The 18,432-nt window shown below is 45.4% G+C and overlaps 1 protein-coding gene across 1 annotated transcript in view; it reads right to left on the reverse strand.

The window, feature by feature from the left end:
- The window catches only part of CTNNAL1 (catenin alpha like 1), a 126,177-nt gene extending 108,509 nt beyond the window's left edge, over window positions 1-17,668 (reverse strand). Inside the window, 1 exon segment of the mRNA XM_090039092.1 lies at window positions 17,435-17,668. Coding sequence (XP_089895218.1) covers window positions 17,435-17,575 — 141 coding nt within the window. The 5' untranslated portion in view covers window positions 17,576-17,668.
- Between the last annotated feature and the right edge of the window lie 764 nt (window positions 17,669-18,432).

An 18,432-nucleotide genomic window follows, 5' to 3' on the forward strand; every position in this document is an offset into this window, starting at 1 on the left:
GAAGTCTCATCAGTTCTCCAAGATCCTCCTTTTTAATGCTTCTCAATCTAAAGTTAAAGCTAGAATTCCAAAGAAAAAAACAAAAAGAAAAAGTAGACAGAACGTATAAATGTGCAAAGGTGATTTGGAATAAATCCAGACACAAGTATTAAAGAACAGCTGTTTACCCTGCAGAAACTGTAGAGTTCTTTGGACAGATATAATCAGAATGGGTCACCCATTAAGTATACACTTAATGGGTGCACTAGAAGGGTGCAATAGGCTACAACCTGACCTTGACAGGTTGCAACAGTGGGCGGATGACAATAGGATGGGGTTTAACACTGATAAGTGCAAGGTGTTGCACATGGGGAGGAAGAACCAGCACCACACTTACAGGTTGGGGAACTCCCCTCTTGCCAGCACGGAGATGGAAAAGGATCTTGGAGTCGTCATTGACTCCATGATGAACATGGGCCGGCAGTGTGGGGAGGCAGTCAAGAAGGCCAACCGTACCCTGTCATGCATCCACAGATGCATCTCGAGCAGGTCCAGGGAGGTGATCCTCCCCCTCTATGCGGCACTGGTCAGGCCGCAGCTGGAGTACTGCGTCCAGTTCTGGGCGCCACACTTCAAGAGGGACGTGGACGATATGGAAAGAGTCCAGAGGAGGGCCACTCGTATGATCAGGGGTCAGCAGGGCAAGCCTTATGAGGAGAGGCTACGGGACCTGAACCTGTTTAGCCTCCACAAGAGAAGGTTAAGGGGGGACCTTGTGGCCTGCTACAAACTGGTCAGGGGGGATCAGCAGGTATTGGGGGAGTCCCTGTTCCCCCGTGCGCTGCCAGGAGTGACCAGGAATAACGGTCACAAGCTGGCGGAGGGTAGGTTTAGATTAGATATTAGGAGGCGCTACTTCACAGTCAGGGCGGCTAGGGCCTGGAACCGGCTTCCAGGGGAAGTGGTGCAGGCTCCTAGCCTGGGGATTTTTAAAAGGAAGTTAGATGAGCACCTTGCCGGGGTCATCTGACCCCAGTGCTCTTTCCTGCCAAGGCAGGGGGTCGGACAAGATGATCTTCCTAGGTCCCTTCCGACTCTAGCTACTATGAAACTATGAAACACTAAGGGCATGTACACAAGAATAGAATCAAAGCCCAGTGCGAATTCTCCTTCCATAGACATTAGGGCTGGAAGGGACCTCGCGGAATCATCAGGTCCAGCCCCCTGCCCAAAGGGCAGCAAGTCAGTTGGGGCCAGAAGACCACAGCAAGATGATCATCCAAAAGCTTCTTAGGCATATCCAAGGTAGATGCTTGCACCACTTCTGAGGGGAGTCGATTCCAGACTCTGATGGTAAAGAAGTTTTTTCTTATGTCCAGTCTAAAACAGTCTTCCATCAGTTCATGATCATTTGACCTTGTCTCCCCTTGGAGTACCCTGGTGAACAGACGCTCTCCCAGATTCTGATGCACACCCCTTATGTACTTATAGGCCTCTCACTTGTACTTCCCTATACTCCTGTGCAAGGGTGAACAGAGATACAATGACACTCTCTTCATATCCATCATAATGTTAGGCCTGCTTCTGCCATGGACTCCAGGAGGCAAAAACTGAAAGGTAGGTCATAAGGATCTATAGTTATGATAGGATCAAAGGTTTGGTAAGAGCAATCATGTCTTATTACAGCCAACATATACCACTATTCGTGACTGGGATGCAGAAAACAATGACTATTAAATTGCATCAGTTGACTAGCACTCTCAAACACTCTTGCTGATCTAGCAGAGAATTCCAGTACACAAGGCTTGGCAAGGATAACCAAGTTGCTTCAACACATCTGCCTCTCATCTTTTTTACAACATGCGTTTCAGAAGATGCTGAGGAGGTGGCCAAGCTTTGCATTTGGTGGGAAAGGTATGCAAGCCAGCTGCGAAAGTTATGCAAGCTAGCTCCACCCCAAACAAACAGGGTAAGGGACCAACAAAGGGAGCAAGGGGGCTCTGAAAACTGTTGTCTTCTATATCTCCTGGAACTTCTGCCCCTATGTAAAAATTGAACTTGGGAAAGAATGGCGGCATGTCAACTCATGGTTTACGCAGAACTCTGAGTCTTCTTTAAGGATGAGCTGTGCATGAGATTTCAGCACTGCCTTATTTCCACAAGGAATGCGATCTACAGGAGTTCAAGAAGCTGAATAACCCTCAAACATTCTTGGCTTGCAGAAATGACTGCTACCAAAACAACCATTTTTAATAATGAGATGGAGCAATCCAAGTGGGTTCTAGAGGGGAAGCCATATACTTTAGGATGAAGCTGAGGTCACATGTTGGGGCAAACTCTCCAAGTGACCAGTAAACACCCAACAAGACGGTTAAAAAAAGGAATGCAAGTCAGATGACATATCAGAAGCAGATAGGCACAAAATACACCAATACTGCTGCCAGTTGGGTCTCAATTCAGCCAAAGGAAAGTCCAGGACATTTTGTGCTTGATTTCCATAGCAACCTAAGTGACTGACAAGAATTTCTACTTTAAAGTCCACCAATCTGTTGATGACTTCTAGAAGTCCAGAGTGACCAAAACTATTCTGTGAAGGTGGCAGCATTTGCAAAAAAGGACTGCTTTACTCTAGATCAGGAGTGGGCAATTGTTTGGGCTACAGGGCCACTTAAGGAGTTTCAGTGAGCTGTAATGAGCCGGGGGTGGGGAAGGGAGGGGAGGGGACAGTTGTGGATCCAGCCTGGCAGAGAGGAGGTGGAGGGAGTGGCAGCAATTGACTCATTCTGGTCCCAGGCCTGTCTACCCCACACCCACTACCAGAGATGCCAGGAGTGGGTAAGGTCCTGAGGATGAGGCAGGGCCCTGCCCCTGGGGTTCAGGTCACACTGACAGGGCGGGGGAGGGGGGGGCAGGAACAGGACACAACTATGGCCTGGGAATGAGGGGCACTGGCATATAAAGGGCTGCTCAGTACCACAAAGCGTTTTTATTTTTTTATTTGGGGGGGTGGGGGGGGCACGTGCACAGGTAGACCCGCATCCTGGCGAGCAAAAGGGGACAACACCAAAATATATAGGCATACAGAATTTGCCTATATAGGCAACTATAGGCCGGTTAGCCTTACTTCAATCCTGGGGAAGCTCTTTGAGAAGATTATCCAGGAGCACATCTGGGAAGGACCAGCAGGGGGGACAATGCTCGGGGCAACCAGCATGGGTTCATTAGGAGCAGCATACCTATCGGCTGGGGAACTCCCTTCTCAAAAGCACACAGTGGCAGAAAGAGATCTTGGAGTCATTATCGATTCCAAGATGAACATGGGCCACCAATGTGAGGACGCAATCAGTAAGGCCAACCACACTTTACTATGCATCCACAGAGGCATCACAAGCAGGGCCAAAGAGGTGATCCTCCCCCTCTATGCAACACTGATCAGGCCACAGTTGGAGTACTGCATCCAGTTCTAGGTGACGCACTTTAGGAGAGATGTGGCCAGCATTGAGAGGGTCCAGAGGAAGGCTACTTGCATGATCTGGGGACAGCAGGGCAGACCCCACAAGGAGAGGCTATGGGACCTTAACCTGTTCAGCCTTTACAATAGAAGGCTGAGAGGGGACCTGGTGGCCATCTACAAAACTTACTAGGAGGGACCAGTGGGGAATGGGAGAGACCCTGTTCACCCATGCACCTCCTGGAGTAACAAGGAATAACAGCCATAAGTTGTTTGAGAGTAGGTTCAGGCTGGACATTAGAAAGCACTACTTCAGTCAGGGCAGCTAGGATCTGGAACCAACTTCCAGGGAAAGTGGTGCTGGCTCCTACCTTGGGGGTCTTTAAGAGGAGGCTTGACAATTACCTAGCTGGGATCACGAGTCCAGTATTTTCTCCTGCCCAGGGCAGCGGGTCAGACTTGATGATCTACTTACGTCCCTTCTGACTCTACATCTATGAATCTATTTTATTATAAATGACTGAGGCACTGGTAGGCTTCCAAACTGCTTTAAGTCTGTAAATATAGTTATACAACATTTTCAACTTCAATTTCACCCAAGTAGATAGTGGTGTTTCATTTTAATTGCTAAAAAAAGGGGATTTGGGGGGGGTTTAAAATCAGAGAATTTTCAATTTTTTTAACAGAGAAAACCTGACTCCATGATGCTTAGGAACAGTCAGAATAGATTCACCAAGAACAAGTCATGCCTGACCAACCCGATTGCTTTTTATGATGAGATGGCTGGCTCTGTGGATGCAAGGCTTCTGATAGTCTCCCACAACATTCTCACAAGCAAGCTAAGAAAGTACAGGTTGGATAAATGGACTGTAAGGTGGACAGAAAACTGGCTGAGTATCATCAGGCTCAGAGGGTAGTAAGTCAATGGCTTGATGTCTAGTTGGCAACCAGTATCAAGTGGAATGCCCCAGAAACCAGCCCCAAGACTGACTCTGTTCAGTATTTTCATCAATGACCTTGAAGATGGGACAGAGTACACTCCCAGCAAGTTTGCAGATGACACCAAGCTGGGGGGAATAGTAGATATGCTAGAAGTGATGGCTAGGATTCAGAGAGACTGTGACAAATTGGAGGACTGAACCAAAAGAAATTTCAGGAGGTTCAATAAGGTGAAGTGAATAATCCTGCACTTAGGATGGAACAATCCCACGCACCAGTACAGGCTGGATAGTGACAGGCTGGGCAGCAGCTGGGCAGAAAAGAACCTGGGGGTTACAGTGCAATAAGCTGAATACGAGCTGATAGATTGTCCTTGTAGCCAAGAAGACTAATGGCACACTCAGCTGCATTATTAGGAGTGCTGATAGCAGATCAAGGGAAGCGATTCTTCCCCTCTATTCTGCACTGGTCAGGCCACATGTGGAGTCTCTGTGCCCTGTTTTGGGCCCCCCCCCTGCAAAAAGGATGTGGATAAATTGGAAAGAGTCCAGCAGAGGGCAAAAGTAGTTAGGGGGATGGGGCACATGGCATGTGAGAGACTCAGGGAACTGGGCTTATTTAGTTTGTGGAAGAGAAGACTAATGGAAGATGACACCAGCCTTCAACTACCTGAAGGGTGGTTTGAAAGAGGATGGAGCTAGACTGCTCTCAGTGGTGATAGATGACAAAAGAAGGAGCAATGGTCTCAAGTAGCAGAACAGAAGTTTAGGTTAGGTATTAAGAAAAAAACACCTCTCCCCCTAGGAGGGTCGGAAAAACATGGGAACAGGTTACCCAGAGAGGTTGGGGACTCTCCATCCTTGGAGGTTTTTAAGACCTGGCTAGACAAAGCTTTGGGCTGGGATGATCTAGCTGGAAGCGGCCCTGCCTTGAGCAGGGGTTTGGACTAGATGACCTCCTGAGGTCCCTTTCAACCCTAATCGTCTATGGTTCCATTATCATGATAATGTTAACTATCCCCAATTCATTCCCAGGGGGAAAGAGGGGGAAAAGCAATAAAAAAAAAAAAAAAGTGTCAGGCCAGGCACAATCCTCCAAGTCCAGATGCGAGACTCAACCAGGTGAGGACACAAGACCTACAGTAAGATCTGCTCTACCCAACAGGGAAGACACATGCACCAGAGTTTATCAACTTCTTTAGCCACCTAAATGGTGGCCTCAGCTATTCACTTAGCAGTTACTTCTCTCTTAGAACCAGTGGAACGATGGAAGATCAATATTTTCCTCTAATTGCTGACAGCTGAAGTCTTCCAAGAGCTACCAAAAGGTTATTACTATTTGTCCATGCACTTAATAATTTATGTTTTAAAACAAACTGATATTTATTCTTGATATCGTTCACAGATGAAAGGCATGTCATATTTACTCTAATATAGCCTCAAACAGTGAGCAACTACTTCAAGCTGGACTATTTGCAAACTGCAGTACCCTCAAACAATGAAAAAGTTTAGCATAACATAGACTTTACTGGAAAACAATCAAGCTGTCAGTTTATTAATGAAAACAAAATAAAACCTTGCAAAGAAGAAAAAAAAAACACACCTAAAGGCTCATATTACTTCTTCAGCAGTTTTGTTTTAATGAACTCATGATTACTGCTGTTTGTAATCATTTATTCATAATTCCATCCTTGGAGATCTCAGTGCCTAATCTGCCTAAAACCATCTGTTAATGGTGCTAAACACAGTGAGAAAACATGCTCTAATTTAAATGTATTTTTGCAGCTACTCAACAGAAACAGTAACCATTTTCCCTGAGCAATCAAAAGGCTGTCTTCCTGCCACATGATGTTCTGGCACAAAACATTAAACTTTACAAGCTCAACAAAGCCATTAATCAGACCATATGAATTAATTTAATTTGAAACACTTATAAAAAGGTTCTCTTGACAAAGAACAAGAGGCTTCAGCTAAATCAATATAAATGAAATTAGTGCTTTGCTATTAGGGTAAGCATGAGATCCAATAGTGTTTGAAAAGATTAATTGTAATATGTTGCAAGGCCTCTACCCCATTTAAATTTGTGTTTTAATGTAGCACTCAGGCTAAATGCTAGAAGGAGGTTAGACCACATTAAAAATGGCCATCCAATGTAAAGTAAGTTGGAGTGGGAGGGCTAGCAGGTGGTGTTGGGGAGTAGGGGGCACACAAATCGGTGGCAGTGATGGGGGGCAGCTGCTATCTGTGGGGGGTTGCTGGGGTCTGGGAGGGTTTGGCAGGATATGGGGGGCTCACAGGATCTGGAAGGGTGGGGACTAGAAACTATTTTTAGTCCCTGCAACCCCCTATCCCCCCCCCCCACACACACACACACACACACACTGATACTTACTTCCTTGGCTCCTGGCAGTAGCTCAAACTTGTAAAACAGTAGCACCCAGTGTAGCTTGCAGATGGGGGATTTGAGGCTGGGGACTGGCTAGTCCATGGTGGAGGGAAAGGGAATAAAAGCATCCCAGTGCCAGTGAGGTAGGTAGGAAAAACCACAGCCCTGGGGCTGTGCCGGTAACTGAACTGAAGTTTGATGCATCAGTCTAACCTAGAGCAATTAAGTTTGAGTGTATGTTGAACTGGGTCCATCTTAGACCAGGTTCCACCAGTTTTTAGACTGGTCTATATGCATAGATCTTCTGTACAGTTATGGGTTTGGACTGATTTCCAATCACTGAGACAGGGTCTAAATGTAAGGTCCTTGCTGGAGCAAACTAAGTTAGATCAGGTAGCCATTTTAAATGCAATCTAAACTCCCCCCTGAATGTCCGCACTTAACCTAAAAGGCCACCAAAACAGTTCGATTATTAAAACTGTTCTGGGTTGGTGTTCTCTGTGATAAATACCTCATTACAAACCTACTTAATTTATATCAACATTGAGTTATCACCAATGATATGATATAAGAAACCTGTCCTCAAGCTTTCTAAATTCAGTGCTCCTGTGGCCTCCAATGTTAACATTTTCATCTGCGGTTCAGTATCTACCCACAACCAGTAATTGAAAACTAGTTTGTAAGCTACAGCCTCTCAGAGAAATGGTAGCTGTGCCAGGCAGAGAATATAACAGAAAAAAAAACCAAAACCTGACTTGATCACAACTGCCCCCCGCCCCACAATCACACCCCTTCTTCCACTTGGGTGGATGCTAAGCACATCCACCCTTTTCCACACAGCAGTTTACTCCCTTCCTGCATTCTACCAGCCACTGTAGAAAGTCAAGACCAAACCTTTTCCTCTGTCACCTGATATTCTGCATCCAAGTGGCCTATCTGAGCCACTACTTAGCTAATCAGAGCAATAGATGGAAGCCCTTACTTCTCTATATGGTAGGCAGCCAAGAAAATTTAGCCCTGAATGCTTTGCTTTTAAACTGGTTCACTCATTTTAGATTTGAAAAAATTATAACTTCTAAAGTGGCAAACATTTCACTGACAGTTTTTGTCAGTTTGTTGTAGTTACTTAAATAAAAAGCACTATTAAAATAACTGTTAATACATCAAGAAAAATCTACAAGACAAAGTTAATAGATACTACAAGTTTGATGCTGTGGATCACAAAATATACATTAATTAAAAGCCTGATGTCATTTGTTTTGTAAACCCACAAAAACAGCCCTACCATACTCCAACAGAGCAGCTTACTGCCATCCTTAGAGAAAGAAATTAGGAAGGTGGCACAGGAAAGACCAAAACAATGACATACCAAGTGCTCAGAATTATACGTTTTGTGCACTGTTTTCTTTTAGCATTCCTTCTCCATCAGTTTCTTGTGAACCTTGAGAACCTTTTGAAGCAAGCAGTGAGGAGAGGGATGAGACTCGGCAGACTAAAAAAAGAATTCCATCCAAAGAGGAGACATACTTGAAGGCAAAAAGAAAGCAACTGCCTGACTAGATCAGAATTCCAATCCATTAAGTATTTTCAGGAACTGCTGACACCAGAAGTTTGAGGAAGTAAAATCTCTCAGAACAGCACAGTCCATTGCTCTAACCAAAAGACCAGGACTCAGATAACCCAAGTGCTCTTCTCAGCTTTGTCAATGGCTGGCCCTTTGGGCAAGTCACTTCAGCTGGGCTTTAGTGGCACCATCTATAAATAGAGATAAGCTACTAGCCTCTTTTGTAAACCATTTTTGAGACCTCCGGATGAAAAAAAGCTATGTACTAGCCCAGACAAGTAATGAGAAAATAAGCATATATCCTTAAGACTAGGAATCATAGAAAAGTTAAACCTGGAAGGGACCTAACAAGGTCACTTAGTCCAAACCCATGTTCAAGACAAAAATCACCCCCATTTAATCTAAATCATCTCATTCAAAGTGTTTATCCAACTTACAAGTGAACTGATTTTATAAGTTTAGACAGATGGACAACAGTTACCTAAATATCCTGTAACGGGGGATGTTCGTAATTGTTGCATCAAAGGATAGAATCAATAGGGCTGTGCAAAACAGCACCATTTCATTTCAACTTCCGTTTTGAAGGGACAGCATTTCATTTCATTGTTTTGTTTCATCAAAACTGTTTCACTGTTTTGAAGCATTTTGCCGTTTTACCCATAAGCTGTAATGGGGAATCATGAAAAGGCCTAAAACTTGGTCATTTCTTGTCTGATTCAGATGAAAATTGGACGGTAGCCCCTTCTGAGGGCATGACACCTGCCAAGTTTCAAGGAGATAGGTGCAGAGGTTTCTTGGAAACTGCACGTCAAACAGTTAGAAGGAAAACTCATATCATTTGCAGCAGCAGCAGCCTCCTGTCATCCCATGTACAGATCTGGAGCTGCGTGCAGGATAACAGGAAGCTGCTGCTGCTGCCTGGGACTGGTGCTGGGCCCATGCCAACCGCTGGGAAAACTGCTGCTACCACTGGCCCCAGCCAAGAGCCTGCTGTCATCCTGCACACAGATCCAGGGGCCTGTGCCCCCCCAGGCGGGCTGAAGGGCTGTGCCAGACTCCTTCTGTGGGGCATGGGCCCCCAGATCTGCATGCAGGATGACAGCAGGCTGGCACTGCTGGCTGGGACCAGTGCTGAAGCCAAGCAAGCCCGACTTCGAAACTCAAAAGGATTCGAGTGCCCTCATTTCGTTTCAAAGTTATTTCAAAGCCTTTTGTTTCATTTTGATTTTGTTGTTTTGAGCTTGAAACACATCGAAACAGCTTTGAAATGAAACACCCAGAGAAATTTTGAACAGCCCTAAGATTCAAGTTATTACAACGCAGCAATTATATCTACATGATTCTGTAGTGACTCAGATACAACAAACCACTCCAACTTTAACCCTGCTTCATCCAGTGTCAATTTAGGGGTCACAGAATCATAGGAGTAGGGTCGGAAGGGACCTTGTAGATCTTCAAGTCTGACCCCCAGCCTGGGTGGGAGAAAAAACTGGACTCAAATGAGTCCAGCCAGGTAGGCATCAAGCCTCTTCTTAAAAGATCCGCAGGGTAAGAGCCAGCACCACTTCCCTAGGAAGTTGGTTCCAGCTCCTAGCCACCCTAACTGTGAAGTAGTTCTTGCAGATGTCGAATCTAAACCTACTCTCCAATAATTTGTGTCCATTGTTCCTTGTCATGCCAGGGGGCGCTAGGGGAAACTGTCTCCCCCAAACCCTTCTGGTCCCCCCTAGTAAGTTTATAGACAGTCACCAGGTCCCCCCTCAGCCTTCTCTTGCGAAGGCTGAACAGGTTTAGGTCCTGCAGTCTTTCAATGTAGAGTCTACCCTGCTGTCCCCGGATCATGCGGGTGGCCCTCCTCTGGAGGCTCTCAATGTTGTCCACATCCCTCCTGAAATGGGGCGCACAGAACTGGACGCAGTACTCCAGCTGTGGCCTGACCAGCATGGCATGGAGGGGGAGGATGACCTCCCTGGCTCTACTTGAGATGCACCTGTGGATGCACGACAAGGTCTGGTTAGCCCTGCCAACCGTGACCTCGCATTGCCAGTCCATGTTCATCTTGGAGTCAACAATGACTCCAAGATCCCTTCCTGCCTCTGTGCTCTCTAGAAGGGAGTTTCCCATTCTATAAGTGTGCTGCTGGTTTCTACTGCCTAAGTGCAGCACCCTGCACTTGTAAGTATTGAAACGCATCCTGTTTATGTTAGCCCACTCCTGTAACCTATCCAGATCTTGCTGCAATCTTTCCCTCCCTACTAGCGTGCTCACCTCACCCTGAATTCTGGTATCATCAGTGAATTTAAACAGGTTGCTTTTCACCCTGTCGTCCAAATAGCCGATGAAGAAATTGAACAGCGCAGGCCCAAGGACCGAGCCCTGGGGGACTCCGTTGCCCACTTCCCCCCCAGGTTGAATATGACCCGTCCACCACCACCCTCTGAGTATGACCCTTCAGCCAATCTGCAATCCATCCGACTGTGTAGGCATCAGTGCCACGGTTGCCTAGTTCCTTAATGAGGATGGGATGGGAGATGGTGTCAAAGGCCTTGCTGAAGTCTAGAAAGACTAGGTCCACAGCGACACCTGCATCCATTGCCTTTGTGACCTGATTATAAAAGGCAATCAGGTTGGTCTGACATGACCCGCCCCTAATGAAACCATGCTGGTTGCCCTTGAGCATCATCCCTGAAGCCGGGTCCCCTGTATCATGACAGGATCACGTAGCATAACAACTGCAGCATCTCCCAAGAAGCACCTCCTCTTCCCCTTTTAAATCAGCTAAATATGTTGGTCCATATCCTCAGACTTAAGATGCCTAAAAGAGACCAGAAGGGGGTGCAGCTTCCTCATTTTCTCTGCAAGATGATGCAAAAGGAACAGAAATCCATCATCCCAAGTGTGTGACACAGCATTCCAAAGCTCCCAGATAGCATATGGGGGCCATTTCTGGTGGGTGGCTGTATATGGAAGGAGGGTGCCTTAAAAAAAAAAAAAAAAGAAAAAAAAATAGAACAAAAGGATAGAAGAAGTTAAAAAGATTACTCCAACCATGGTAATTCTAATTCACCCTGTACAGAAAAATAAGTAGTGGCCAACTGATGGGAAGAGAAAAAATCCTCCACCAGATCATGTTCTAAAACTCACATTTTCCCACTTGCTAAAGATAGAGGGGAAAATCTTGTGGGAAGAATAAGGAGAACCCTTACCTCTGGGACACATGCACATTTATCTTCAGAGACTCAAAGTCTAGTAAGGCTTCAAAGCCACTCAACTGACATTTACCCTGAAAGTGCAAGTTTTTCTGGTAGGCACAGGGCTCTAAAAGAAAGAAGTAACAATGTGGAATCTGTTAACCTTTAAGCTAAATAGCCAGCAGGTCTTAAATGGTAGATGTTTATTGGTGGTTTATGCCTGCTTCAAGGAGCTCAAACACTAGTCAAGGAGATCACCTCTCAGTCACAATTTCAATACCTGAGGATGCAGCTTTATCAAGTGCATCCAGAGGAGCTTGCACTAGAAGACCTAGGCACCAACTCCCAGTTGGCTATCGTCTTCTTCAGTTTTACTTCAGTCAGGCAGCCATTCCCTTAAAATCTTTCAGACAGCCCCAAACAAGAAAAGTCACATTTGGCCATTAAGATCTGAAGTCCTCACCTTCAACAGTGAAAAATAATGATTCCTCCCACTACACACAGCCTCTTCAGATCTCAGAGCACTCAATGGTCTGGACCTCAGCTGAGTCAAGGAAATTGGAGACAGGCTGGCTAAAGGAAGACATGACCCCCTGACTGCACTTCTATGTTCTTACACGCATCAGAAAAATGGATGCTGGGATGAAGAGGCCCCTGGCTCAGCAAAAGATGCCTTTGTTGATGAATCCACTCAGTATCCTGGAGACTGAAGAACAGCCACTTATGAAACTGAACCACTCTGATAATCAAGGATTTCAGCTGCTTTTCCCAGAAGATTCTGCAGCTAAAGAGGTCAGATGGAGAATCAGGTTCTAGATCAAAATTTTAATCAGCAAAGGGAAACAAGAAATGAAGGAGAGTGGAAAAGGCTTTTCATAAGAGAGTATCTCCTGGCCTTTTTCACTACCAACCCAGACACCAGACATCCAACAAAGGCTGCTGATGAGGTTCCCTGGCACTTCTTTCTGCTTATCAATAGGGGGGCTACGAAATTCATGATTTCATGGAAACTACAAAATCCAGGATTGTCCACAAAATTAACTTTAAAAAAAGTAACAATAATAAAATGCTGGCTCACCAGCATCAGCTGGTGGGGCAGCACAAAGGACAGCAGACAAGATGCTGACCACACGCTCTTCTCCTCCTTCACCATGGCCTCTCCACCAACCAGCATTGAGGGGTGGGACTGCACAAAGGGCAGCCAGCAAACAAGACTGCGGCTACCCCCTCATCCCTTCTCCCCCGCTAGGTCCTCTCCACTAATCAGCATTAAAGGGAAGGACCAACAGAGCACATCCAAGAAGCATCTGCAAAATTTGCTCTTTAAACAATTTTTGTAGGTTGGCTGTAAGCATAATCTCATCATGATTTAAGTAGGCCCCTACTTATTAAGTCTGACAAGTTTCTTCAGCATTCCAATTTAGTCAATAAGGTCATCTCAAAAGATTAAGACTGGTGGTGAGGACAGGCCCAAGAAGGATAGTTTAGGCTACTACCATGCCTCAGCAGGGGCAGAAAAGTTTTAAGAGGAAGGACCCCAGCATGGCCCTCAGTCCCCATTCCTGACAGCACTGTGAAGATCCTAGTGACCCAAAGCCTATACTTGCAGACTAAGGCAGAAGTCAAGCAATGGCTGCATAATCATTAATGACTGCTTACTCCATTAAGTACCCTCTCTCAGAGAAAAGAAATTTTATTTACATACATAATACAAGAGAAAGAAAAAAAATTATATAAAGGACTTAGCCTGTCTGTCTGATGCTCTTGGAGCACTCTGATTGGTTAGCAATACAATCAGAGTGGAATGCCACCACAACAGTCTCGACCCTCTGCTTAGTCTCCTCCAGGGAGTGGGGCAGGGGGCTGGAAGGGGCAGTGCTCCCTGGAGGTGGCGGAGCACCGCCATGATGGCAAGGATGGAGGGGACAGACCGGGGCGGGGGGGGAAGCGAGGCGAGTGCCACTGGTCTTGCCCCCTCGCTGTCCCCCCCAATCCCGGCCCTGCTCTTTGGAGGCAGCAGCAGCATGGGGCAATTGCTTACAAAGACACTGCACCTGGGGCAGCAAGCTGACATCAATTTGAAAGGACTAGTTCCAGGCCTAACAACTAGAGCAGCACTTCCTTCCCCTTCATCAGGCCAGTACAGAGGGGATGCAGAATGCAATGCATACATATCACCAAGTCAGAGCAGTCCATAAAAAAGGGTAAAAAACTCCAGTCTGGCTAGTATCTAATGAATGAAAAGTGGGTGGTCAAGTCTCAGCCTGCTGGTATACTGATGACCTTGGGCAAGCCAAGATAACTCCTAGATTTTTTTAATGCAACACTATACACATAAAAATCACTCTAGAAGTCAGCAGCCTTGTTCCAACTTTTAAAAATAATCTTGTAGCCAAAGCCCTCACAGATGGAACTTTTAGCCAGAGTATGACCTGTTGCAGAAGGTGACAGACCTAGAACAAGGCAGACTTGAAGACCAATGTTTTCTGTTCAAATACAAGTGGAAAGCAATGCAAGTCAGAGACTGAAGTCGAGGGAAAACAGCAGTCAGCGGAGCAGAAAAAGAGCAGCAACAACTAATCCACACTAAAAAGTAACATAGGAACATGCCAGGCATCACAAGTTCCATGTCCATGTCAGTGAAGGATTAAAGTAACTGGAGAAATCATGTCCTGGACACTGATTTAAGACTCTGCTGTAATCACAGCTCTTTTGTCAGTCTTCATTCACATTTAAAGATTCACCCTTACAGGAGCCAGCAGACACACCCACTCCTTATTTAGCTTCCTAAAAACTTTCCATTAAAAACCATGATCCCTCCACTACAAAAGCACTGTAAATAATATTAATCAAGATTGGCTTTAGCAATAGGTGCAGCAGCTGAATCGTCTGTTGACTTTGGAACAAAGTAAACTGACAGACCAGTGTTCATGTTTGGAACACTGATGGGGGGCGTTAATGGTAAGTAGCCAGGAAAAAAAAAAAAGTCTACTTGCCCTGAGGTAATGAATTTTTTTGTCCTCTTTAGAAGCACTATTTTTTAATTGTCTGCACCACACTACAGTGGAAAGCTTAACCCAGGCATGAAAAGGTGAATGGCAGATGGGAAAAGTAGAATGATATACTTAAGGTAACATTTGCACTGAAGGCTACAGCTTTGTTTTGTCAGGTTGTGTCAGTAATAAGATACAATACATAACTACAAAAAAGATCCATTACAGACTTTGAAAGAACACTTCTAGGCAATAGTGAAACCACATTTGTAAATGCAGCGTATTCTACCGATACATATAGTAAATAAACAGTTTGCTTACCTGAACACCACCACTGGTCCCAGTTTTTTGCCCAATTACATTATAACAACAATACACATTCCAGTTAAGTGTGTGACCTGTTAAGTGTAGAGGATCTTTTTCAAGCCCTACTGTCTTTGTAATATGCAGTTAAATGGAGTGCATAGCAACTGGTACTAGAAACAGTAAAAGGAAAGCAAGCAGCTGTCACTGGGCTGGTATTAGAAACCTTGAAATTTATAGAAAGATGGTAGCCCAGAAACTGATTAGCTCCCCTCCTTTTAAAGCTTCCAATAGCAGCACTAAAATTGGCTATTAGAAGCCTTGAAAGTGACTGGAGCTGGTCAGGGTGCTTAGAGACATCACTGATCAACTCGATGGGTCATTCTGTATTAGTCAGTATTGTTTTAGCTCAGGTAAATACATAACCTTTTCTCAGTTCTCTTGCTATGCACTTAGAGTACGCAGGAAACTTTTACAACACTTAACCCCATTAAAACTTAAACTTTAATTAAAATATGAAATCCATTAAAAATGTTTACATTAGTTACATTTAGCACAAGGAGTTCCCCTGAAGGTTTAGCCACAAACACTGACATGGTTTGTCTTTGTGCAAAATTGTCAGGTAAAATAAAGATTCAATAACCCCCCTCCCAAAAAAACTCAACTCTTTAGTTGGAGATACAGGAAAAAAAAAAATCAAATGCACACTCAAACTGTGACTGACACACTAAATCAATTAGGAACAAGTTTAAGTCAAATCAAAACAAGAAACTGGCCGCAAAGCCTTTCATTGGTTTAAGAACAGATTTAAAGTTAAATCTAAGATGCCCCAATGGTCACAGCAGCCTCAGGACTGACTTAAGTTAAATCAATACAAACTATGTTTAGGTAAGGTCTTATTGGAGAAGAACCTAGGATGCATTATCAAACACAATCTATTGTTTCCTTTTTGGTTCTTACTGCTAGAAGTAGGCAATAACATGTGAAGCATTTTAAAAAAATGCATTTGTTGCAGTGGTAAAGACTTTTTAAACTACAAAATATTTTGACCAAAGTCCTTTAAGTTACTGAGCTTTTGAAAATAACTAATTAAAACTGTCATGTGATTCTTCATTTCTTTAATGTATCCATTGATGCAGACTTAACAAAATAAATACTAATGCTATCAAAAAAGTTTCTTCTTCTCTTTGCAGACCAGAAGATCAAAAAGGGAAAAAAAAATCTAACAAGGTATCCCCAACTAGGTACCATACCAAAACATTCTGGATAGATATTACATTGCATTTCTCTAAATATGTTCAACATAAACAAAAAAACCCAAAACAACCATATTGATACTGAGGCCTATGCATACTTAAAGTGCAAATGAGATATGAATGGCAAATATAGAATTGGTTTCTAACAAAGTGATCTGTAGTACTTTAGAAAGCAGGATAACTTAAGCTTTTGTGAGCCTGAGCTCATTTCATCAGTAATGTACACTACAGTACTACATATTACAGTAGTAGTCATAAACCTTGTACATAAATTTCCTGGGAAAATGACACAGGCTAAACTATTGAGACAGAACTGATTGTCTTGACAGCCTACATGCTTTAGGTAAAAGAAAGAGCATTGTTTCGTTAATTCTACACACTATACTTAAGAAGCAAGTCTGGTCTCATCAGCAGTTCAAAACAGAAGGTGAATAGAAAACTCCGTAGTGGCCATGCAAGGCAACAACCTCATTTAGAGTTCAAATATTTTTAGGCTGGGTTTTCCGAGGTACTCAGCACCTTATACTGACTGTTAGATTAGGAGGTCGAGAGAGAAAAAAAAAAATTAACTACACAACTTGCATTTCTTTCAATTAGACTTACAACAGCATTTAAACAGATAAATAGCAAGACAATATGTGCTCTCACTGGTAGTAAACCAGGTTCTTCATAACACACTTTACATTAGGGTAAAGGGAATGTTTCAACTTGAGCGCCCATGAATCCCAATCTTAAACATTCCCTTTCTTAACAAATGAATGCATAAATTATTTTACCTACAACGAAGCTGCAATTCAAGTTACCTTATGCTTTCTGCAAACCACTCAGGACCAGACACCTCACCGCGCTGCCCTGCTTGAACAGTTACCCACCAATTCAGTCTCAAGCCCCTGTACATGAAGGTCTGCCCTGGCTGCAGTGCAAACCTCCCTGAAGAAGAGCAAGCACAACAAGTGCCAAGGTGGGTCTCCCACCAGCATACACCCCCACCGGAAGGTGCCCTGGTGGAAAGCAGGATGCCAGGGCAGTACATGAGGCTGCCTCTTACTCAGGCGACCTGCTTTTGTCCAGTTTGGGGTAGATCCATTTCAAAGGCTGTGCACTGACCCTGCCGCCGCCAGGGCGCCCCGAGAAGCTCCCACGAGCTCTTCCCGTCCCTCTCTGCCCGCCTCCAAAGCGGGACCTGCTCCCCATCCTCCCTGCGAGCTGAGGGGCGGCTCTTTCCCCCGCTCCTGTGGAGACTTTTCTCGGGGCAGCTCCGCGCTTGGGGGGGCGCCATGACATGCGGGGGCGGCCTCCAGACCCCAACTCCTCGCGGGCGGCCCAGGCGGGGAAGTTCCCGCGCGGGCCGGGCCGGGCCGGGGGATTTGTACCTGCGACACGAGCGGCACGAGAGTCTGCTCCACGGAGCGCGTGCGGATGTCGAGCGCCGCGCCCAGCGCCCCAGGGGGAGAGGCGGACGACGAGACACCGCTGCTGCTGCTGCCGCTGCTACTGCCCGGGGACGTGGCCATGGCGGCGGCCCGAGCCCGCGCCCCCAGCCCCGAGCGCAACCACCTCCCTCAGTCTCCCGCCCGCGGCAGCCGCGGGTGTGCGTCCAGCGCAGGCCCCGCCCCCGGGACCGCCCGCGCCTCCTCGGGGCGGGACCCTCTCACCGCCCCGCCCCCCGGCACAGCGCGGGGAGCCCGGCTGCGATAATAACCCTTATGTCTGTGCGCCCATTTCTACCTTTGCACAAGAACAAGCGCTTGGAAGAGGCGGGTATGCGGGTTGCAGCCAGAGGAAAAGGCAATCGGGACTCGTAGGAGAGGCGAGAGCCTTTATTAGAGGTGTTCGTAAAACACATTTCTTTAATTGCAAGCTTTCGGGCACAAAACACCCTTCGTCAGGCATCGGAGAAAAGGTGGTAGAAGTTTTCCTGGGGAGAAATGAAAGTTGACATCTCACAGAGGAGCCAATAGACAGAAAACTCCTCTGGGGAGGCGGTTCATAGCCGGTATGAAGCCTCTCGCCTCCTGTGATGCAAATTACCTCGAGACAAAGGCAGGAGCAAGCTCGCAGGTTTCAGGTGGTCACAGCTGGGAAAATATAAAGATTTCATTTTTAAAATCAGCTAAAATTTGATATCTTCCATATGTCAGGTATCCAGGTTGTAGCCATATTGGTCTAGAGGAAAAGGCACTGGGGACTCATAGTAGAGGTGATATCTTTTATTAAACCAACAAGATTTTTGCAAAAAAACAAAAGTTCTTTAATTGCAAGCTTTTGGGCACAAACACCCTTCATCAGGCACTGGAAAAAAGATTATAAAAAAGTTTGCCTGGGTAGAAATGAAGAGAGGCAGTCATTTCAAAGGCAGCTCATGGATACA

Source organism: Crocodylus siamensis, chromosome 3 (genome assembly GCF_052110815.1).
Source record: "Crocodylus siamensis isolate JL-2025a chromosome 3, ASM5211081v1, whole genome shotgun sequence".
Lineage (NCBI taxonomy): Eukaryota > Metazoa > Chordata > Crocodylia > Crocodylidae > Crocodylus > Crocodylus siamensis.